The 23,497-nt window shown below is 40.3% G+C and overlaps 3 protein-coding genes across 4 annotated transcripts in view; 1 reads left to right on the top strand and 2 right to left on the bottom strand.

Annotated features, from left to right (window-relative positions):
* Nucleotides 1–23,497, bottom strand: part of LOC308078454 (prostaglandin G/H synthase 1-like) — a 48,035-nt gene that overhangs the window by 9,826 nt on the left and 14,712 nt on the right. The gene's annotated exons all lie outside the window — the stretch shown is intronic.
* rpl28 (ribosomal protein L28) lies at nt 185–4,036 on the top strand. The gene is made up of 5 exons (XM_080419705.1): nt 185–213; nt 1,239–1,329; nt 1,854–1,977; nt 2,903–3,021; nt 3,894–4,036. The coding sequence occupies exons 2-5, from the start codon at nt 1,249–1,251 to the stop codon at nt 3,981–3,983; spliced, it is 414 nt and encodes a 137-aa protein (XP_080275831.1). The 5' UTR covers nt 185–213; nt 1,239–1,248; the 3' UTR covers nt 3,984–4,036.
* On the bottom strand, nt 13,395–22,419 carry pdcl (phosducin-like). Of its 2 annotated transcripts, XR_013932522.1 has the most exons (5): nt 22,292–22,419; nt 19,460–19,639; nt 17,200–17,381; nt 13,955–15,714; nt 13,395–13,918 (listed from the first exon to the last, which is right to left on the bottom strand). XR_013932522.1 is itself a non-coding variant. In XM_080419632.1 (4 exons), exons 2-4 carry the CDS (start codon nt 19,632–19,634, stop codon nt 15,154–15,156), a joined length of 918 nt encoding a protein of 305 aa, XP_080275758.1. In that variant the 5' UTR covers nt 19,635–19,639; nt 22,292–22,419; the 3' UTR covers nt 13,395–15,153. The 2 variants fall into 2 exon arrangements, 1 of the variants encoding a protein (XP_080275758.1); XM_080419632.1 differs by having other exon boundaries at nt 13,395–15,714.

Genomic DNA, 23,497 nt, shown 5'->3' with positions numbered 1-23,497 from the left:
ACTACAAATGCTTGCATAGATCTGCTATTTTCAAAGGATTTTAATTTTATACATTTGAAAACATGTGAGTACTCTTTCCACCACTGAAAGTACCTCAAAATTGTACTTAAGTACAGTATACTCGAGTAAATGTACTTTGTTACTTTCCACCACAGAAGAAGATGATGAAGTTTCCGGTTCCGGTCCTTTCCGTTCCTTCTCGCTAGCTGAAAGGTAACGTGGTCGCGTCTCGTGCGACACAAATATGAACTTTATGTCTTATATTTGTCACTTAACTCGTTAGAATAACTCTATTATCGTCCCGTAGTTTGTTGTGCACCTGGTGTGTGGTTTGCCGTGGTGTTTATATCACGGTATATGTTAAAATAACGGGTTTGTACATTGTTAGGCCTGTTCGTTGGTGCTCCTATGTGAAGCTATTAGCCTGTTAGCTTAGCTTCGGGCTGAACTGAACGAGACAGCGTTTTGAGCGTTAAAAGTATTTTAATGTTTATAATGTAGAATGAAACGTTTTAAGTTGATTGTAATGTGTAAACCTGAATTATTTGAAGCCCCTGATGACTTGGTTTTAATTTTGTGTTGGTTATGTGTTTGCGAGCTGTACGTTTTCACTTGTTTTGGATTTATTGACATCTTTAGTTTGCAATTAAAAAAAAGCACAATACAGTTCTATACAAGGTCTGCTGAATGGAGTAAACCCAAGAAAGCACTACGGCTTGTTTCCATTGGGGTCCATGTGTATTCACTTAATTGAAAAATGACAGACAGTGATAGTGTATGCATAAACGTGATATAATTATGCATGTCTGTAAAAAAGTATAAATCACAGTACAGTTCCAGAGTTTTTTCCCTCACTGTGGCCTTTTTTAAAAAGATTTCAAAGGGCATTATTTGTCACTTATGTAGAAGTACAAGCATCCAAATGTTGGTGTCACATGTTGACAGCTGCACTGACTGTACTAATATAATGTATGTAATACTACAAAATTTAAGACTGACGGAAAGATTTAATACTGGGGATAAAATATAATGCAAGTTAAAACTACACAAGTGAAGATGGAACCTTTTGGTAGCAATGCAGTGACTGGTGAATAAGTGTTTTTAGTTTTTTTTCCATATAGGTGTTCTGGCATTTGGATAATTGTTCAGAGCTCTGATGAAGAGAGGTCCTTGATGTGACTTTGAACTTGATGTCATTAAAACCGTTTCTAGTTTTTAATTGATGCCTTTTTGTCCAGGTTTGCCAAGATGTCGTCTCATCTGCAGTGGATGGTCATTAGGAACTGCTCCAGCTTCCTGCTCAAGAGGAACGGACAGACCTACAGCACCGTACGTATACATGTAGACAGACCTACAGCACCGTACGTATACATGTAGACAGACCTACAGCACCGTACGTATACATGTAGACAGACCTACAGCACCGTACGTATACATGTAGACAGACCTACAGCACCGTACGTATACATGTAGACAGACCTACAGCACCGTACGTATACATGTAGACAGACCTACAGCACCGTACGTATACATGTAGATTAGACAGACCTACAGCACCGTACGTATACATGTAGACAGACCTACAGCACCGTACGTATACACGATGTAGACAGACCTACAGCACCGTACATATTATACCAAGAACCACAACACTGTACGCATACATAATGTACTACCAACAGGCTTGTCCCTATGTGAAATGTCTTTCTTTTTCTGATTAAATTATATTCAGATACTGTTAATTCACATACATTATATAAAAGGGGACATATTGTTGATAGCTTCAGGACATTCATGTTCTAAAATGTTAATGGTCATTGCTGTCTCTGTGTTTCGACGCGTCTCTACATCAGGAAGCCAACAACTTGAAGTCCAGGAACTCCTTCCGCTTCAATGGACTGGTGCACCCGAAGACAGTGGGAGTGCAGCCTGCAGCTGACGGCAAGGGTGTTGTCGTCGTGTTGAAGAAGCGTGCAGGTGAATATCAAATAGTCCTGTAATATGATCGTTATTTGTATCGTTTGTATGTACCAGATCATCTATATGGCCTGTCAAAGTTTCATGCTCTCTCAATCATTTGCATCTTCCTGCTGTAGTAGAGAATAGGAAACCCCAAGGGGTTTAGGGAAATGGTACAAATTACAGCAATCATGTGCTTCTTTTAATATTTCCCTGCATGATTGAATGTGGGCCAGTTTAAAACATAAGGAGGAAGCGCTGCATGAATCAGTGGCTCTGTAGACCAGCGTTTCTCAAACTTTTTCATGTCAAGGACCCCCAAATTGACACTTATTAGCCCCGCGGACCCCCATTTGAAAGGATATGCCAGGCAGGGACCCCCATAAGAGAGGGTTTTTACGGCTCTAGCGGTGATTCTCAACCATTTTGATTTCAAGGACCCCCAGTTTGACATGCATTAGGTGCTACGGATCCCCATTTAATGGCATTTCTATCTCTGGGACCCCAATTTATATTGTAAAATCAGTGTTAATGTAACTCTGAGAGTGTACAAATGGAACCAAATGTACACTCTCAGAGTTACAGACCCATAAGGGTCCATTTGGTTCCTGACTATCATTTAGCTGGGGACCCCCTGGAACTCCCTCAAGGACCCCACTTCAAGAACCAATGCTGTAGACAAGGAAAATGTGACAGGTTTACTTTCTAAGGGTGTTCCTAAATGAGGGAGGTTGTATGTGAAGACTCACGTTGATCACCCTTAATCCTCTAGTTATGTATTATACTGCTGGATAATTAAATGTTCCTTGGAGTTTCATTTTATTTTAATGAGTGTTGATTAGGTTGGTTTAGGTTTCTGAGTCCATAGTATAATCTCTCTGAATACAGTTGCTCTTAACGAGTCTCACTGTCACGATCTTAATCTGTTGTTGTTGTTGTACAGGTCAGCGCAAACCTGCCAAGCAGTTCGAGAAGATCACCGTCAACAAGAACTCCCGCGCCACCCTGTGCAGCATCAGGCACATCATCAGCAAGAACAACTACAGGAAGGACCTGCGCATGGTAAGGCTGCTCAGGACTTCTCACTGGATCAGATCAATGATCGAAGTCACATTATTTCCTCCTGTCGATTATTGTTAATGAGCACATTTATTTTCTGTCTACTAAAGAGCTGGTGAACCTATTATTAAAGAGCCCATGGCTCGGTAAACGTTGGTTCCCAAAGGCTACTAAGAGGTGGAGAGACACGGAGACCCCTGTTAATGAACGTTGAACGCTATCAGAATATAGTGCTTTAACAAAATAAAACGGAAACCTTTTTTGTTTTAACCCATTGAGACCTGAAGCCGATTCTACATGTCTCCTAAATCTCAACAGTTTTCTGAAAAACGTATGTTTCTATATCAGTGGTGCTCGATCTTTTTCATGTCCAGGACCCCCAAAATGATATGTATTTGGCCACAGACCCCCATCAAAATATTTTGTTCCAGGGACCCCCCAGAAGCAAAGATTTGAGTTAAAAATGTTCGCTTTAAAAATATATATATTCAAAGATTTGCACACATTTTCACGATTTTTCAAAAATAGCAGATCTACAAGCTCATAGCGCGGCACTCGGTGCCGCGCTATGAGCTTGTATATCTGCTATTTTTGAATAGCTCAAAGTGTAAAATAATGCTTTTTAACTCAAATCTAAAAATGACACAGTTCCAGGTCTTAATGGGTTAACTAAAACAATCGCTTAATGCACCATCTGCGTCTACTGAATGGTCTGGGGGGGTCTGTTAAAATAAAATAAAAAATATATATTTATCAGTTAAGATTTTAAAGCCTCTAGTGTCACAAATAATCTTCTCGCTGCTGGTCATGAAATGTGGAAGCAGTCAGAATCCTGACCAAGTTGCTTTTTTTTCCCTCTTTCTTTTTTTCCTCAGGCCGCTCTGCGTCGTGCTAGTGCCATCCTGAAGAGTCAGAAGCCCGTTGTGGTCAAGAAGAAGCGCACCAGGGCCACCAAGAGCGCATAATATGGGGCAATTAAAATTTTGTGTTGCTAAATAAAAGTTTTTCATTTGGAAAACACCATTGTCACTGTCCTTCTGTAGCAGGGTCATCTAGAAATCTTTATCTGAATGATGCTCTTCTGTTTGGATAATTGGTAAACATTTGTAATTAATTGGTTTAGGTCAACTTAACAAGGTCATTTATCTTTATGAACACAATTTAATGAGAATAAATTTGACATATCTGCCTCAGTCTTAATATAATGAATCATTAATGGGCCTAGATGGCTTTTAGTTCAGGATCAGAAACACTTGATTCCCAGATACAACGGGAAAGGGAATTTGGTTTAGCTTGGTGTGCAGTGAGCACCTTAACCAATAGAGTGGTTATAATGTAAAACTTTTGGTTAAGGCCAAGGGTTCCCAAACTTTATGGACCCCCCCAAAAAAAGATATATATTTGAACTGTGGACCCCCCAGCCTGACAAGCACTTGCAACTGTAGGCAATACATTTAGTTTGACTCGCTTCCACAGATAAATATTGTGAAAATAGACTAACCACAAGCTCACAGCGCCTCGCACTGCAAGGCGTTGAGCTTGTAGATCAGCTATTTTCACAATTTAAACTGGCCAATTTGATATGAAAAAGGTTTTAACAGTGCTTAAATTGTAACTTGAGAAATGTGCAGATACCATGTGTACACTTATACTGCATGTTGGTTTGTTTACTGATGAGTAAGAAAACAATGTTACACTCACACTTTCAGGGTTGTGGAGATCGATACAGAGCTCTAGCTGTACTGCAGCATGAAAACTAACTTAATGGTTGTAAGTAAACAGACCAGTTGCAATTGCACTGCAGTTGGTAGCTGGTATGGTAGAAACCTCACAGCAACCCCGGTGTTCTGGATCACAAACCCCTGCAATGGGGACAGGGTCGATGAGAGGCCCTTTTGATAGTTTCCAGAGAGGTAACTGTGAGGGTGTTTGGCAAGAATGTCCTCAACTCAATTGAATTTTTGGGGGTGTGGGGGGGCAAGAGAAGGAGAACAAATATTGATCTACATGTATATACATATTTACACACAGCATATCCATCCAAACGTTGAGTTTTAGAAATAAGGTGCATGAGCGTAGCAGCTGGTATCTGTTTATAGGCATTAGTGTTATAAGTAGATTATCAGTGCATGTACAGTACGTACATGAGATTAAAGTGCAGCTGTGAAGCATATTAAAGGGGCGTTTTTAATGTCATTTGTCCCAACAGATGCATAATATCATTTTCTAACGTAGACCAGAGATGAGTAGAGGCAGTTAGAAAGTGTGCCCAGTGGTCTGGAAACATCGATGGATTTGTTTTAAACTAGACCACTGGCAGCTTTCCACCTCTGGGTTAGAGTTGGTCAGGTCTCCTGTGTCATTTCTTTGCCATGAAGCACAGCTGTGCTCTCATAAAGGATTTCTGGATCATCCTGAAAGGGATGTTTTGGTGACTGAAGATGTGGAAGATTTCTTCCTCTTTGAACGGCTCAGTACTCTCTCTATGGACAGTATGAGTGGGTTTAGACCGGTGCTGTTTCTACCCCTGGCTCTGCTGGTTCTAGGAGGCCAGTGCTTTGAACTACAGGATACCATACACGCTCTGATAGAGGAGAACATCCACCTTCACGACGAGCTGGAGAACCTCACCCAAGCCCTCAGAGAACTGAAACGATTGCTCTGGCACCACTCAAATGGTACTTTTTTTTTGCTTTCTTCTATTGTTGAGAACAAAATATATTTAAAATGTATTAATGTATATATTATGTTTAATGTCATGCAGCATTTTGGGCCTATCACAAGGTCAAAACCACCTCTCTCCTTATCTTGTATTCATTCATCAGTTTCCTCTTAACCCCTCTGTTGTCTGTCTGTCTCTTCTCTGCACATGTTCTCTCTTTATGACTTATCTGTTTTCTGCCTTTACTTAAAATAGAAATGGAGGATGTTAATGTTGTAGAATTAGTTCCGGTGTTGTGACAAATGCGTGTTTATCTCTACATGCATGCATGCAGAGATAAAGTTCATCTCTTTATGCATGCATGCATAAAGAGATGAACTTTATCTCTGCATGCATGCATGCATAAAGAGATAAAGTTCATCTCTTTATGCATGCATGCATAAAGAGATAAAGTTCATCTCTTTATGCATGCATGCATAAAGAGATAAAGTTCATCTCTTTATGCATGCATGCATAAAGAGATAAAGTTCATCTCTTTATGCTAAACTTTATCTCTTCTAACATAATTTTGTGTATTTTGGTTCAGACCCAGATCATCATCATGATCATCATGACCATCATGATGATGATGACGTTCACCATCTGCAGGATGAATGGTCAACACATGGTGAGGATATCTTACCTCCTCTTACTAATAATGATATATTTACATTGAATTAACCACTTAAATGGGGTATATGAAACCTTAGGCTGGTTTTGCACTTTGTTTAAAGGGAAGAAACAATCTGGACTCTGAGTAGAAGTCTTAGGAGTCTTTTTGTTTTAATAACGAATGACCCGCAGCAGCAGTCGACCAAACGAACCTTTGTCAGTGGTTACTGGAAGTTTGTAGTTTGTTTTCCAGTTCAGGAGCAGACTGTGTTGCTTACATCAGTGGTTCTCAAACCTTTTCATGTCAAGGACCCCCAAATTGACACTTATTAGCCCGCGGACCCCCATTTGAAAAGATATGCCAAGGACCCCCATAAAAGACAATTTTTTACGACTCTAGCAGTGATTTTCAACCATTTTAATTTCAAGGACCCCCTTGATGGCATTTAATGGAATTTCTATCTCTGGGACCCCAATTTATATTGTAAAATCAATGTTAATTTAACTCTGAGAGTGTACAAATGGAACCAAATGGACCCTAACGGGTCCATTTGGTTCCATTGGTAGACTATCAGAGTTACAGACCCATAAGGCTCCATTTGGTTCCTAACTATCTATCATTTAGCTGGGGACCCCCTGGAACTCCCCCAAGGACCCCTGGGGGTCCCCGGACCCCACTTTGAGAACCAACGGCTTACATCACAGTGTACTGTAAGGTCAGCCTTTATGCATCCTTTTGTTTGTACAGTTTTGACTGTAATAACATGCTCAAAATATGGATGCCAGGTTTAAAGTGGTCAATAAAGACACCAGCTGTTAAGCGTCGTTGGGTATCTGATGCACTGAGCGTCACATCATTGTTCAAAATGTGACACAGAGGCCATACCATTAGTTGGCATTGATTTTAAGCAGCTATGGACTGGAGTTGGTTTTACTCATTGGCACTGGAGGGTCATGGGTTAATGAAATGTTTTCTGTTCATCGTCTCTGCCACAGAAACACCATATTAATCTATTTATGGATTAGTATAGGTTTAGGCTATTGGCAGTGGTGGGAAAAGTACTCAAATGTTTTACTTAAGTGAAAGAATCAAGTACTGCAATGTAGAAATACTCTGTTACAAGTCCGGAATTAAAAATTTACTTGAGTAAAAGTACCAAAGTATTGGTATCAAAATGTACTTAAAGTACCAAAAGTAAAAGTACTCATTATACAGAATGTCCCATTTCAAGTTTTCAAACGTATAAACATCTTTTGAAAATAGCAGATCTACAAGCTCACAATGCGTTGCGTTTCGACGCATTGTGAGCTTGTAGATCGGCTATTTTTAAATTGACGAAATGTATATAGAGCTGAAATGGTTACTGTATATGTTTTGTATTAATAATCGAAATCTACAAAGTAACTAGTAACTATACGTTTTCAAATAAACGTAGTGGAGTAAAAGTACAATATTTAGATCCGAGCTGTAGTGGAGTAGAAGTAAAAGTACTGAAAATTGGAAACACTCCAGTAAAGTAAAAATACCTCAAACTTTTACGTAAGTACAGTACTTGAGTACATGTACTTTCCACCACTGGCTATTGGTGTTAAATAATTTGTGCACAGCTGATAATTCTCTTGTCTTCCTCTTGCAGGTATCAGTCCAGAAGCTCAAGTCATGTTGGAGCGTGTGCTATGTGAACATGACCCCCACAACTCAGCTAGTCCCTTCCATGAAGACACAGCTCTCTTTCTGTTGGCACTACCATATCTCACTGTGTACCTGGTGGGCTATTTGTAAGCTACATTAGGACAGGTTTCCACTGAAGAGCTTAACACTTGTTAGATGTTTTTAATCCTGTCAATCCCTGTTCAGCGATGCAGTGGGAAAGTGCTTATTGACTGGGATAGATTGGACAAATCGATCTGTCCACCACCAATGCTGTGCTGACAAATCTCCACTGGGATGTCTGCTGAACTGGAATGGAGGTTGATAGAACTGGAGTAGTTGAAGTATAGTTTAAATCACTGGTTCGCTTAAAATGGGTCACGATTAAATATCCCTTTATTTATTTTTTACCTCATTTTGGTTTTTATTATTATTTCAAATATATTTTCTAAACTTCCTCAAAAAAGAATCACAATTTTTCATGAAGTACATTTTATTTTTTTCAAGAATAGATTCATGAAATAAATTCCATAAATGAGTAGGAAAAATATATAAAGTAGTGAAAATAGCAGATCTACAAGCTTGCGATGCGACGCGTTGTGAGCTTGTAGATCTGCTATTTTCACTACTTTGGGTTAGGGTTATGTTTTGGGTCCCGAGCTAAAAGGTTTGGGAACCTCTGGTTTAAAAGATGCTAATAATATCTTTGTTTATTGTAGCTACTCCACTTATTCATAAACTGCTTTTACTTGTATTAAACGTTATAGCCTTATAGGAAGGACTGTTGAGATATCTTTGCTGTAAATATTTGCACCAGTGTTTCATTTTTCAATAAGCTACACTGCTAAACTATTACATAAAGAGGACATAATAATATTTAAATAAAATATGTGTGGATCAAGTTAGATGTGGTGGTCATTTTCTCTCTAATTGTTTCACAAACTGGGTTGGATTTGAAGTGGAAGTGTTTGCAATCTTTGATGGCAGTTTCACCGTAACCACTTAAGTGATATATCTTTGTGTAAATAGCTCTATATTCAACAGAAATTGGTACTCTCTCTTGATTGGACAAAATTGGCAACCCACCTGAAAATGTAGTTTCTGTTTATTAAAGAGTTGGAGAGACCCCTTTCTGAACAAGCAAGCACTCTATATCGTATAGAAAAAACAAAGTGCTTTTCCACAATTAAAGAATAAATAGTTGTAATCTGACATGGCTCCAACAAAACAAACAGAATAGTCCTCATTATGCACGGCATGGGGACCTGGATATTGGAGATGTCTCTGGCCCCCAAAAGGTTGAGAAACACTGATCTAAATTCTACAAGGCTAACTATTTCCTTCTCACTTGCCTCCACCAGGCTTCTGTGGCATGAGAGCTGTGTCAGAGATTTATAAGTATAAGGTATGGGGTTCAAGGGTACCATTAGGCACATTTTCACATTTCCACTCTCCATCCACATCCACATTCTACAAGGTTAAGTATTTCATTCTCACCTACATTCTCCATGCCAGTGTGGCTCAAACAATAAGGTCAGGGGTTTACAAACCGTATAATTATGTTGTCAGTGCCCTTTATTAAGCCCTGCATGGACTTTTTTCAGCCAGCAGGTGTCATGGCAACAACATGAGACCAACACGCTTGATGATGAGACCAACACGCTTGATGGTCACGTGACTTTCACCTTTTGTAATCAAATGTATTTACATCAACATGTTTATGTAGTTACATCAATATTTAATGACCACCCTGGACCCCCCCCCCCCCCCAAGGACCCCTGGGGGTCCCCGGAACCCATTTTGCTTAACGCTTTTTGAAAGTCCTGAAAAACAATATCAATATAATTATATTGTCTGTCGGGCGGAAACCGCATTATGGCCAAAACTGTTACTTTTCAGCATAAACATTCTAAAATAGCAAAACACATTTTCAGTAATCCCATCAGCTAAAACGAGGTCTACCTCTTCTTGGACGTTGTATGGACGTCATACGGCATTGGTTCTCAAAGTGGGGTCCGGGGACCCCCAGGGGTACTTGTGGGGGTTCCAGGGGGTCCCCAGCTAAATGATGGACAGGAACCAAATGGCCCCTTATGGGTCTGTTACTCTGAGAGTGTACAAATGGAACCAAATGGACCCGCTAGGGTCCATTTGGTTCCATTTGTACACTCTCAGAGTTAAATTAACATTGGTTTTACAATGTGAATTGGGGTCCCAGAGGTATAAATGCCATTAAATGGGGGTCCGTAGCTTAATGCATGTCAAACTGGGGGTCCTTGAAATTAAAATGGTTGAGAATCACTGCTAGAGAGCCGTAAAAACCTTCTCTTATTGGGGTCCCTGGCTTATCTTTTCAAATGGGGGTCCGCGGGGTAATAAAGTGTCAATTAGGGGGTCCTTGACATGAAAAAGTTTGAGAACCACTGTCATACGGACTTTTTTGATGGTGTTTTTGCAACGCAGCTGACTTTAATCAAAAACAGCTGATTCAGCAGAAATAGTGCAAAAAAACCAAGACTCTCCCCACCAAAATCGGCAAGACACACCGGGCCTGTTGACCGGGCCACAATCTTAATCCCGCGGGTCGCGCAACAACGGCTGATAAGTCTATTGCGAATTACCGAGCCATTCCGGGTGGTAAACGTAACGCTCGTCCCAAAAACACACTGCCCCATTTTTTTCGCGGTCCGAGGCCGCGAGTTTAGACCCGGGGCAGGGTGTTTTAGGACGACGGCTAGCGATTCAGGGGTGGAGCCAGGCTAACGCACCGGAACACACTCAAAAAACAGCACATTCAGCAAAAAAACGAAAAAAAACAAGACTCTCCCCACCAAAATCGGCAAGACACACAATCTCCCGTTTAGTTCCCGTATCTGCATAGTCTCGCGTCTCGCGTAGCTTTCCAACCTGCTTCCGGTCTCCTAAAAAGGCGTCCGCCCACTTCAAGCAGAAACGTGAAGTAAACCGGAGAGTGCGTATCTTGCTAAATTAACAATCTTTGACTGATAGCTCCACGCAGCTTCAGTCTGGGTGCGTTCGAAAATACAGCACTGAGCGCACTGGCCAATACAAACTAATAGGCGAGTGTGCTCCGGTGCGTAATTTTCGAACGCACCCTCTGATAACCAGGCTAGTTGTTAGCCTGATTATCAGTTTGCTCATCTACCGTTACCGTTGCGGGTAACGTTACCGCCGCGGGTAACGTTACCGCAACGGGGACACCCCTTACCGCCGCGGGTAACGGCGACCCCCGGGGACCCCCGTGGACGGTACTGCAGATATATAAATAGATGGATTCCATGTAATCTCAACATTGCATGCATGGCGCATTTAATAGCATTGTAGATTAGTAGATTAGTTAATGAATAAGTGGAGTAGCTACAATAAACAAAGATATTAATATTTGGCATTTGAAGGCTCACTAGCTCAGTCAGTGTATGATTACACAATGTCAAAAGATAAGATAAATAATCAACTAAGTGTTTTTTATAATTTGTTGTATAACTGTTGCGTTGGCATTGATTAATTTTTTTCAGGGCTGGATTTTGTCACCTCACTGTAATGACCTTATTTTTGGCATCACAGATACAGAAGAGTCTTCATGAGTTACTTAGGCTACAGGTTGGGAAAAGCCATGTAAACACTTAAAAGTTCAATACGAAACCCATAAATCAACGTTTCAAGGATCCTGTGCTAGGATTCGATCCCATGACCTTGTGGTCTGGAGTCAAGAGCTCTTCCAACAGAGCTATCCAACCACACTGACCTTTGTACATTGACATTACATGAACGTGATGGGTCATTCCACCAAATTAATTAAAGGCATTTGGCTCATGCACTTTACAAGTGGGCTTATTGTCAGCAACAGCCAAGAACACAGGAGTCTGTCTATCCCTATTACAGCACTAGACCCCAGGGAGACAGACACATGCTGATTTGCCATTTCCAGGATTTGATTTCCAGGATTTGAGTCTTGAGTCCCAAGACTCAAGACCCAAAAGAGTCTTGAGTCGAACCAATTACTCCCGCGGAGACATCAAATTTCTCTTTTGGGCCTTGAGTCCCAAGACTCAAGGCCCAAAAGAGAAATGTAATGTCTCCGCGGGAGTAATTGGTTCGACTCAAGACCCAAAAGAGAAATTTGATGTCTCCCCGGAATCATACGAGGAAGTAAAATGTATAATAAGCAAGAAAGGAAACATGGCCGCAATAAATGGATCCAGGGAGAAAGCGTGGCAAAGTATTGCCGACAAATTAAATGCACAAGACGTCCAAAAATATATACAATTTATATGCAAGTTCATAAATATATAATTCAGTTAGGCTTAAACATGAGGAATGTATGGTGAATATTGGAATTATTGCAATGTGATGCGATAGCCTATTATATGCGCCATGCATCCAATCAATATGTCTGAGTCTGTGCTCAGGAATGTGTCAAAAACAAAAAAATCTCCATGAATTCAAGGCTTCATGGAGTGTGTAATTGATAGAAAATAAGTATTTTTTGGGTGAACTATTCTTTTAAGTGTCTTGTTCAGGGACACTTTGAAAATGTAAGGCAAGTTTTAGATTCATCACGCACAAACCTTACATTTCCCCACCAACATAGCAAGAATGCTATCAGTTAATTATCTACATAATATACACAATACAAATATGTATGAATATGTTGTCAGTGCCGTTTATAAAGCCCTGCATTGACTTTGTTCAGCCAGCAGGTGTCGTGGCAACAACATGAAACCAAAATACTTGATAGTCACGTGACTTTTTGCCTTTTGTAGTCAAATGTATTTATATATAATAATAATACCAGCTAATAATGTCCCTGCCTGGTTGACATCCTTATTTCGAGGTCTAATGTGGCCGTCGTATCCGGACGTTGTGTGGACGTCTGGTTGGTCGGTGGTTACATATAGGTCTTACTTGGACGTTGTATGCAAAGGCCGAAAATAAAGATTCACCCGGACCAAGATTCAAACCCACAACCTTCCGTTTGTTAAACCTCTCCTTTTCTACAGCACCACCAGGCTTTTTTAGTTTCTTAGTTTTCAGATGATCATATCAATCAAGCACATTTCATTTACCGTTCTCACTTTGGACTGTTACATTTTACACTTATCAAATCAATGATCAACAAAAGGTTGAGCTCCACACTTGTTTTGCTTTGAGCTATTCTCGGGGATAATTTAAAAAAATATAAATGGAATCCAAACACTTCCATTTCATGTGTTTATTGCAACAAACACCAATCAAGAATTAAACAAAAAACAGAAAGATGTGCTTTAACATCATGCCCAAAATAGGGACCCCAGGGTTAAAGTAGTTAATTGTATGAAAATGTCTCAAAGTTTGTTAATGGTTTCTATAAGAGCTTTGCCTTCCCCACCCAAGAAAGAAGACGGACAATGATTCAAATCATCTGGTTTATTTTCTCTACAGGTTTCCAATGGACAAACATTTAGAAAAGATATAAAACTAACAAAAACGACATGTGGGACAGGACATGTCATGCTCTAAAGACTCAAACACAATTATGATCATGAACACTCAAGAAACAGAAAAAACAAAAGTGCTTTTCCACAATTAAAGAATAAATAGTTGTAATCTGACATGGCTCCAACTAAACAAACCGAATAGTTCTCATTATGCGTGGCAATAGGTTCTCCTAAGTTGTATTAAGTCTGAGTTATACTTAATTGCATGCCGGCGTTGTGTCTTTGAAAAATCAGGAAGAATATCCTACAACATGGGATAGTTTGAGCAGTGAAATTGTTCGGTGGCCAGCAAGAAACCAGAGTTCTTGCCAGAGCACCCTGTAATATTGGACTCCTTGCCTCCTCGGACTAAGGAAAACCACATTTTGAATTGCAGTAGCCTATCATTTTGAAGCTTTGCGCAATAATAGCCCTAATGATACGGTACATCATATGGCTCTTTCCAACTATGAGGGGTAACCCAGAACCTTCCACAACCTGAAACCTTCCAGAACCCCTCAAGTTCTCCCGATTGTTTTGTTTAAGTTTTCATTTTAACAACCACGGGAAGGGGAGGTACGTCATAAAAAACAAACTAATTCAAAAATGGAGCCGGTCTACAAGCTCACAAAGAATCGCACTGTGGCGCATAGAGCTTGCAGATGGGCTATTTTCACTTTTTTGGGAACATTTTTAAAGTAAAAGTTCGGGGTTCGGATGGCCCAAATCAGAGCTTGAGAAACCCTTATCTGAAACAGAGCTGTAGTGTATGGAAACAAACCCAAAACCTGTGAAATGCACGACATGGTACGGCGAGTTCTTGTAGTCGAAACGAGCCGATACTGCACAGGAGGAGGGAACCTATTGTGTTTTTTTCTTCACCGTCATATTTGCCTCTGACCACAGTTTGACCACCTGGAAGGTCCCCGTGGTCCTGCCACCTTCCACCGGCACCATGTTGTGCTGCTCCTGGGTTGCGTCCCTCCCCAGGAATGAAGACCACCACTTCCTTCTTGTCAGAAAGACAAACGTGGGCACATTTCCAATTTGCTGCGTTTAGTTTGCTGAAGATTAGTTTAAAAGACCTGGAACGCATCTGTGCACTTTAGATTTCTTTGGCTAATCAAAAATAACAGATATACAAGCTCATAGCACGGCACCGAGTGCCGCGCTATGAGCTTGTAGATCTGCTATTTTTTTATTATCGTGAAAATCGTTTTTTTTTTACTGTTTGGAGGATTAAAAAGATGTTCAGAAGCAGCCTCAGGTCTTAAGGGGTTAACATTTTATTTTTTAAATCTATCGTGGCAATTTTTGTTGTGACGACACCTGCATGCAACTAAACATAACTCAGGCTTTATGTTACAGATATGTAAAAGAAGAAAAAAAAAAGCACATCACGTTAGGAATAGATCGTGGTCACATGGAATGATGAGGTCTCGGTGAAAGCCCTCACGGTTGGTGGTGTGTACGTCGGTGTGTGTGTGTGTGTGCATAGTGTCTAGTTTTGTAACCGTTTGTACTGTATGATGATATGCGTAGTAAACACATGCAAAGCTTCAACCCTGCCCGAGTCTTCACTTTTGGGTTTTTTCCCTACATAAAAAGGTGTCTAATAGTCCATGCAGACTATGTGTATGTACTATGTATACGTGTGCTTCCTGTGTATGAAGTGTTATTATAACGCAGCAGCTCTAGTCTATATCAAGGTCAGAGTCCTCGTCGCTCTCGTTCTGAACGATGGCTCCGTTGCGGATAGTCTTTGGGGCGAAGGCGGACTTGTCCGGCAGCAGGCCGTACTCCTGCAGCAGGGCCTCCAGGTCCACGGCGAAGAAGTCCTCTCCCAGCTGGTCGGTGACGCGCACGAAGTTGCCTATCAGGTCGCCGCCTTTGTAGACCAGCAGGGCGGGGAGGGCGCTGCCCCGGAACAGGTCGCTGGTGCTGATGGCCGAGCTGCGCACGCTGCAGAACTTGACCAGCGGGTACTCCTGGGCCAGGCAGAGGAGGCTGCCGCTCATGGCCTCGCAGCCGGGGATGCCCGGCTCGTAGATGTGGATCATGACCAGCGTGCTCTGGTCCTCCTGGTCCATGGCCTCCAGGAACTCCTCGCCGCTGCCCAGCTCGAAGACCTGCTCGAAGCGCTTGCCCTGGCACAGCTGGCGCCGCATCTGCTCGATGCGCTGCATGCGGTAGTGCTGCAGGAAGTCCTCGTCGTCCTGGTCCTCCTGGAGCATGTTGTACTCCTGCATCGTCATCTGTGTGAGGAGGAAGAGGATTTGGATGTTTGTATTACATGTGCTAGAGCAGTGGTTCTCAAACTGTCAAGGACCCCCAAAATGATATGTATTTGGTCGCAGACCCCCCATCTAAAAATATTTTTTTCCAGGGACCCCCCAGAAGCAAAGATTCAAGTTAAAATTGTTCACTTTAAAAAGAATTATATACATTCAAAGATTTGCACAAATGTTCAAATATTTTCAAAAATAGCAGATCTACAAGCTCATAGCGCGGCACTCGGTGCCGCGCTATGAGCTTGTAGATCTGCTATTTTTGAATAGCCAAAGTATAAAATATGGATAAAGTGGTTAAAATGATTGTAACGCTTTGTTAACTAATTTTGCTGGGGACCCCCTGGTACCCCCCCCCCCCCCCCCCAAGGACCCCCCACTTTGAGAACCAACGTGCTAGAGATCACATCTACCTCTCCTTCACCAAAGCCGTTTTTTGAGGGCTCTAAATTGGCCAATCTCGATATAATAATGAGCTATCAAAACAGTTCTGCATACTCAACTGTATATAAACATGGTCAATGTAGTATAAACATTTCTTTGTAACTGAGGACACGTTTAAATCCAGTGGCATTCTAAATAAAGGGTTGTAGATGTTAAGAGTGTTGAAGCATGCTAATTAACAGATCCACTAAACTAGCACAAAATGTGTCGATATGTTTTAGCACACAAAGCCCCCCTCACCCAAGGCAGTGCCTACAAAAACCTGCTAACACTTTTGAATGTAATATTTGTTCACTACATAAATTGATCATGCTATGAACTGCCACTTGTAGGACGGCAGCCGTCTAAGAGGGTCTGTGTGTGTGTGTGTGTGTGTCCGGAGCTAATCCCACAAACTGCTGGATCGATCAGTGCCAATTCTTTCTTGTGATGTGGATGCATTGTTTTTTTTTGCCTCAACCGATTTCACAGGAAGTGAGCAGGTGTATTGCAGTGGGAATAGGTAATTGTCAACACTTTTTCAAATGTGTTCATCTCCTGGAGCCACTTGGCCTAGTTATAGCTTAAATGGCTTTTAAAAAGCCATTTAACCCATTTAGCCGTGTCATTTTAGATTTCTTTGGCTATTCAAAAATAGCAGATATACAAGCTCATAGCCCTTGTAGATCTGCTTTTTTTTTTTATGTGATTTTCTTTTGCAAATCTTTAAATATATATATATATATATATATATATATTTTAAAAAATATATATATTTAAAGACTTGCACACATTTTCACGATAAAAAAAATAAAAAAGCTACAATCTCATAGCATGGCACTCGGTGCCGTGCTATGAGCTTGTATATCTGCTATTTTTGAATAGCCAAAGAAATAAAAAATGACAGATGCGTCCCCGGATTGACTGGATTAAGCTATAACTAGGCTAAGTTTGAACTTAGTGTGAGGTGGTGCAACTGGGTCCTGGTGTGTAAAAAGTTAAACGAATACTCAGGATACTCAGTCTTACTTTGTGTTTGATCTTCTCCTTCAGCTCTTTCTGCTTCAGTTTGTCTGCCTCGGCGTCCAGGTCAGAGCGACAGGTCATGGACAGCTTCTTGATCAGTCTCTCCATCTCGTTCTTCTGCTCCTGTCGCTGCTCCACCTCCAGCTGTTTGTATTTCCTCCAGTCATTGATCACACCCTTTGGTCCTGAACACAAATGAACAACCGTCACCACGAGAAGGCTGTACGTGTATACAAAAGAGACTAGACTGCTATTTGGGTCGTTCTACGAAAACGTGACATTTTGTGTCCCTCAGAACAAAACCGATTCGTAAATTTGAATTAACCCACTAAGACCTGAAGCCGATTCTACAAAATATCTTCTAAATCCTAACTGTTTTTTGAAAAATTTTCATTATGTTTTTATTATGTTCATTTTCTTGATTTTTTCAAAAATAGCAGATCTACAAGCTCGTAGCGCGGCACTCGGTGGCGCGCTATGAGCTTGTATATCTGCTATTTTTGAATAGCCAAAGTGTAAAATAATGCCTTTTTTTTTTAGCTCAAATCAAAAAGTGACACAGATGCGTCCCAGGTCTCAATGGGTTTAAAAAAAAAAAAGGATACAAAATAATCATAATTTAGTTTCCTTGATGTGTTTTCATAACCTAAGAACAATAAAGGTTTTGTTTTATTGTTTTAGAGGGTTATTTAAGCACTTTAAAAAAAAAAGCATGGCCTTGGATTTATGCATAAATGGCCGGTCCCTCTGTATGATTGTTCAACTTTGACCAGATATTGAGCCCAATTTTTTTCTCCATAATTTATATAAATATGTACATTGCCGTGTAGGGATGCTGACGATTAATCGTTTAATCGATAAAAGTTGTAATCGATTAATATGATTAATTTATAATCTTCATTGTTCTCTAGAATGTCACTAGACTACTTTGCTATCATATACAGTTCACGTAGGCCCATTGTGTGAATTCTTTTACACACAACACAGCACACATTCATCCATTGCAAATAGTGCATGTTCTCATTAACTGTTAACACATCTTACAATTAACAATCATGAATTGTTTTTAAATTGTATTCCATTCAGGAACACTAGGGGGGTTCAGTGTCTGTCTTGCTCAAGGACACCGCCAGGGGGAGCCGGCGATGGAACCAGGCGACCCCTCTACCTCCTGAGCCTCATGTCACCATTCTCAACCCTGTTCATTTCAAACACTCCCGGTTTATTATGCATTAGGCCAGTGGTTCTCAACCTTTTCAGGCCGTGACCCCCCCAAAATAAATCGTATTTGAACTGGGGACCCCCCCAAAAAATAATCCTATTTGAACTGGGGACCCCCCACCCTGACAAGCACTTGGAATGAAGGAGTTGAGGCATTACATTTTCAGTTCCACAGATAAATATTGTGAAAATAGAGCACCGAAGTCTGACGTAATTTACACATCCTAGGTTTGTCTACCTGGTTCGCGGTTTTCCACCCCCATTCTGAATCCCCATAGACGTATTTAATATCGCGTCAAATAAGAACTGTGTTCCAAAAATAAACAAATGACCCCGGCGGTTTGACTCTTATGGATATGAAGCATCAACTGACGGTGAGAAAACGATAATGTTACTTCCGTCCCTGACAATATCGCAGAGACAGTTTGTTTATTTTTGGACCACAATTCTTATATGAGACGATTCTAAGACGACCCAATGTTATTCTCCATAGAGAAATGACTTTACGAACCTGGGGATGAACGAGTGACGTCAGGACTTCTGTACTCTATAGCCGATCTACAAGCCCACAACGCCTCGCAAAAGCGAGGCGTTGTGGGCTTGTAGATCGTCTATTTTCAAATGTTTTGCCTCTTTCTTATATTATTTGACAATTTGGCCAGTGTTTGACCAGTTTTTATAGTGTACTTTGTCGATTACTTTTGATGCAGTAATGGTCTTTTTTCTTTTCTTTCTTTGGCATTAAAAAAAAAAAGTCTTCAAAGTCCTTAAGTTGTCACTTCACTGTCATCTGGGGACCCCACTAAAATGACCCACAGGTTGAGAACCACTGCATTAGGCCAACAGAACCCCATTTGATACAATTATTTAAACTCCGGGACACCAATCTACAGTGTTTAGTCAACTCTTGAGAAGATACAAAATGGAACCAAATGGAACCTCCATTTGTACACTCTCAGAGTTAGACACGCAAGGGTCCATTTTGGGCCCCCGGTCGGTGGTGCCCAGAAACTCGACTTTGAGAACCAGGTGTGTCAGATACCTGTGTTGACAGCACTTCCGTCTGGGCTGTATTCTATTTCAGGCTCCAGGACGTCAGGGTTCCGGATGGTCTTGGTCTCCCCCTCCTCATCTTCACCGTCGCTGCCTTCATCTTCACTGCTGCTGTAATAGTACTGCAACTTCTCTCCCAGGAGCTTGTCATCCAGCGTAGTCATGACTACTGCTCACCAGAGAGACACAGAGAGAGAGAGAGAGAGAGAGAGGTCACAGTTAGACTGATGCTACTCATGAAATAATAGGCCTGTCTGTAGACATAGTAACATTATTGCTTCAAGTCTTAGTATTAGGTGTTAAACAGATACAAGTCACAGGTTTATTCTTATAATTATATTACACTAGTGCAGGGCACGTTTGGGTTGTGGCAGCCACTAAGAACGCATGCCCGTTGGGAGCGGGCCGGTTCTGGAGAACCGACTTCACTTCTCAGCAAAACAACAACAACACAGATGAACAGTTCAAGATATGCAAAGGACAGACAGACTCCTGGACATACAAGGGTGGAAACCTTGTATGTCCAAAGCCGTTCCCCTTTTTTTTTTATTATTTAAAAAACATTTTAAAATAGTGAAAATAGCCACTCTACAAGCTCACAACGCATCGCGACGTGTTGTGAGCTTGTAGATCGGCTATTTTCACTACTTTCGTGAGACACTCTTGTGTAGTTGTATGATGAAATGTAGGGCATTAATTTACGGAAAAAAAACAAAAAGTTGAAACATGGTTGGAGATACAAGGTTTCTGAACTAAATAGTAACCTAATATGTTTTTAAATGCTTATGCACAAACAAACCACCACCTGCCATGAGCCAACTAAAACAACAACAATAGCAGAGCATCATGATTTGCATAAACCCAAAGCAGATCATCTTGTGGACAATGAGGCCACCAGCTCCATTGTTTTATCAACCACTCAAGCCACACAGATTCATGTCATTTAGAGTTTAAACAGATTAAATGGCTGTTCAACATGGTCAGTCAAGTGTGGCTAACCAGGCTGGCATCTGCCACGGCAGGTTTCATATAAACTAGGATGAACAATAACATAAACAACAGGTTTCATAAACTAGGATGAACAATAACATAAACAACAGGTTTCATAAACTAGGATGAACAATAACATAAACAACAGGTTTCATAAACTAGGATGAACAATAACATAAACAACAGGTTTCATAAACTAGGATGAACAATAACATAAACAACAATAATGGATCTTTTGTCAGTTGCCTTTGATGTTTTTTGGGGGCTTTTTCTGCCTTTATTGATAGTATACAGTAGATTGACAGGAAATGGGGAGAGACGGGGATTGACACGCAGCAAAGGCCATCGGGATCTGGATTCGAACCCGCGACACGCTGTTCGCATTGCAGCCTAGGTGCTCGGACCGCTACGCCAGCAGTCCGGGCCAGACTTTGATTGATTAATTGATTAATTGATTGATTTAACATCTTAAACCACTAGCCTAAAGGAGAGATAGTAGGCTTTTGGTCATCAGGCAGAGGCTCTGAGCCACTACTGCTACCCTGGTCAGGGTAGAGAACAAGTACAGGCTAAGTATTAAAACTAGTACAGGATCAATATAAACCACTTGAAATCAGACTTACTGGTGGAACCCAACTCAGACCGCTTTTTAATGTCTTCACCAAATCTCTTTACCAAAAACAGCCTGTGTGGTGTTTGGTGATATTAGACCACACACACCACTTAGTGCTCACAGATGGATCAGAGCTGGATAATTATTAGATTTGATTCGAACAATTTGATTTGAGTTAAGCGAGTACAAGGGTAGCGTTGGCATGTAAAATATCTAAACCTACAATGCCTGGAACTGTGATCAGCCAGCATTAGACCTAACAATTATTATTACACCAAACTATTATTATTACACCACACACAATTATTGTTATTACACCAAACAAAATTATTATTACACCATAAACACAATTATTGTTATTACACCATAAACAAAATTATTGTTATTACACCAAACACAACTATTATTATTATTACTACACCAAACAAAATTATTGTTATTACACCATAAAACACAATTATTGTTGTAACACCAAATATAATCAATATCAAACTCAGTCTGTTGCTGTTTTAACAGTAATAATGAATGTTTTAACAGTAATAATGAATGTTTTAACAGTAATAATGAATGTTTTAACAGTAATAATGAATCCCTGCTTCTGTTAGTTGGCTGCTAGACAAAGACCCCACATTACAACCTGCAATCCAATTAGGTTTGTTAACGACTTAATAGTAGAAATAGCAGATCTACAAGCTCACCATGCTGTAGATCTGCTATTTTCAAATGGCCGAAATGTATATAGGGTGTAAGTGGTTAATGTATGTTTTGTAATAATAATAATACAAATCTACAAAGTAACCAGTAACTAAAGCTGTCAAATAATTGTAGTGGAGTAAAAGTATAATATTTGCCTCTGAGATGTAGTGGAGTAGAAGTAAAAGTACTGAAAACTGGAAATACTAGTCCAGTAGAGTAATAAAAATACCTAAAAATTGCACTTATATACAGTACTTGAGTAAATGTACTTAGTTACTTTACACACCACTGGTTAAAATGTAGGTCAAGAAGAGGACCAAATCTGCAGAGATGCTATCGTTAGCGACAAGCTAATGCTAAGCTAACGTGCTAATGCTAAGCTAACGTGCTAATTCCGTGTCATTATTTCCCCATCGGCCTGTCTGTGATGTCATTTATAAAACCTTGAATATTCATCCATCCACGTACTGTATGGATTCTAATAATCACCATATTATTTACTAACATGTGTGTTGATCTTACCTTGTAGTTTATTTCACCAGAGATGACGTTCAGCAGCAGAACAGAGAGACTAAATCATCAACTGCCTGTTTGGATCTAGTAAATATAGTGGATCAGCCTTCAGTGTTGCCAGATTGTGTGAGAGAAATAAGCAACCAGGTCTAGGAAAACAAGCCCAAATGAAGCGACTACTGCATGGCCACACGAGCACTTTAAAACCCATCATAAATTTGTATCATAATTTTATACACCAGCTATTTGAAAATACATCTGCTATTTTCAACAAAATATTGAAGACAATGTGAAAAATTTATATTAATTTTGAAAATGTATTTAAACGACATTTCAAAAAAACGTTTTTTAAACTGTTCTTATGATGTTCTGCATAGTAGTGCATATCTGTCTGTCATAATGTCACTATGAATTGAGTACAAAGGACCCCAATGGAAACAAGCCAATGCTTTCTTGGGTTTTTAAATTCCTACTAGCTGACCTTGTATTGAACTGTACTTTCATGTGCATTTTTCTGCAAACTTAATAAAGCCTAATAAAGTATTCAAACAACAAAATAAAAAACTACACTTTATAAACAAACCCCCCAAAAAACGCAACCCGCCGCAACTAACCAATATTTACAAGCAACTTCACAGCAAAACAAGCCCAACGTCGCTTATAATAAGCGGACATGGCAACACTGTAGATCAGCCTTTCTTATCGTCTCTTCCTGACAACAAAGAGGTCCCACCCCCTCACCCAATCACCGTCCCAGCGTTGCGTGACAGACAGCACAACGCACCAATCATCAGCCCGGCATTACATGACAGACAGCACAACGCGCCAATCACGTGAAGAAGGGTGTGCCTCGTTTGGGAGGTGCTGAAATGTGAATGAAACTCCCATTGTCCTCCACTAGATGGCACTATGAGAGTCTGATAGCCATGTTCAGGATTCACAATTTGCTTTGTTTAATCTCAATCTTTACTTAATATAAATATTCCGATATGTCCCTAATTCCTTATTATTATAACTATTATATCTATTACTATTACTATTACTATTACTATTTATCATTTATATATATATATATTGCTGTATGTTTTGCTGTTGTTTCTGTGTTTTTAGCTTTCCCAGTGTATTTGTTTTTTAGATTTTCTGTACAGCACTTTGGTAACCCTGAAAAAGTTGTAAAATGTGCTATATAAATGGTGCTATACAAGTGGATTGGAT

The sequence above is a fragment of the Gymnoscopelus braueri genome (genome assembly GCF_963280865.1).
Source record: "Gymnoscopelus braueri genome assembly, chromosome: 22".
In the NCBI taxonomy this organism is placed as follows: domain Eukaryota; kingdom Metazoa; phylum Chordata; class Actinopteri; order Myctophiformes; family Myctophidae; genus Gymnoscopelus; species Gymnoscopelus braueri.
Note: the sequence above shows the minus strand (reverse complement) of the source record. Positions and strands in the feature narration are given on the sequence as shown.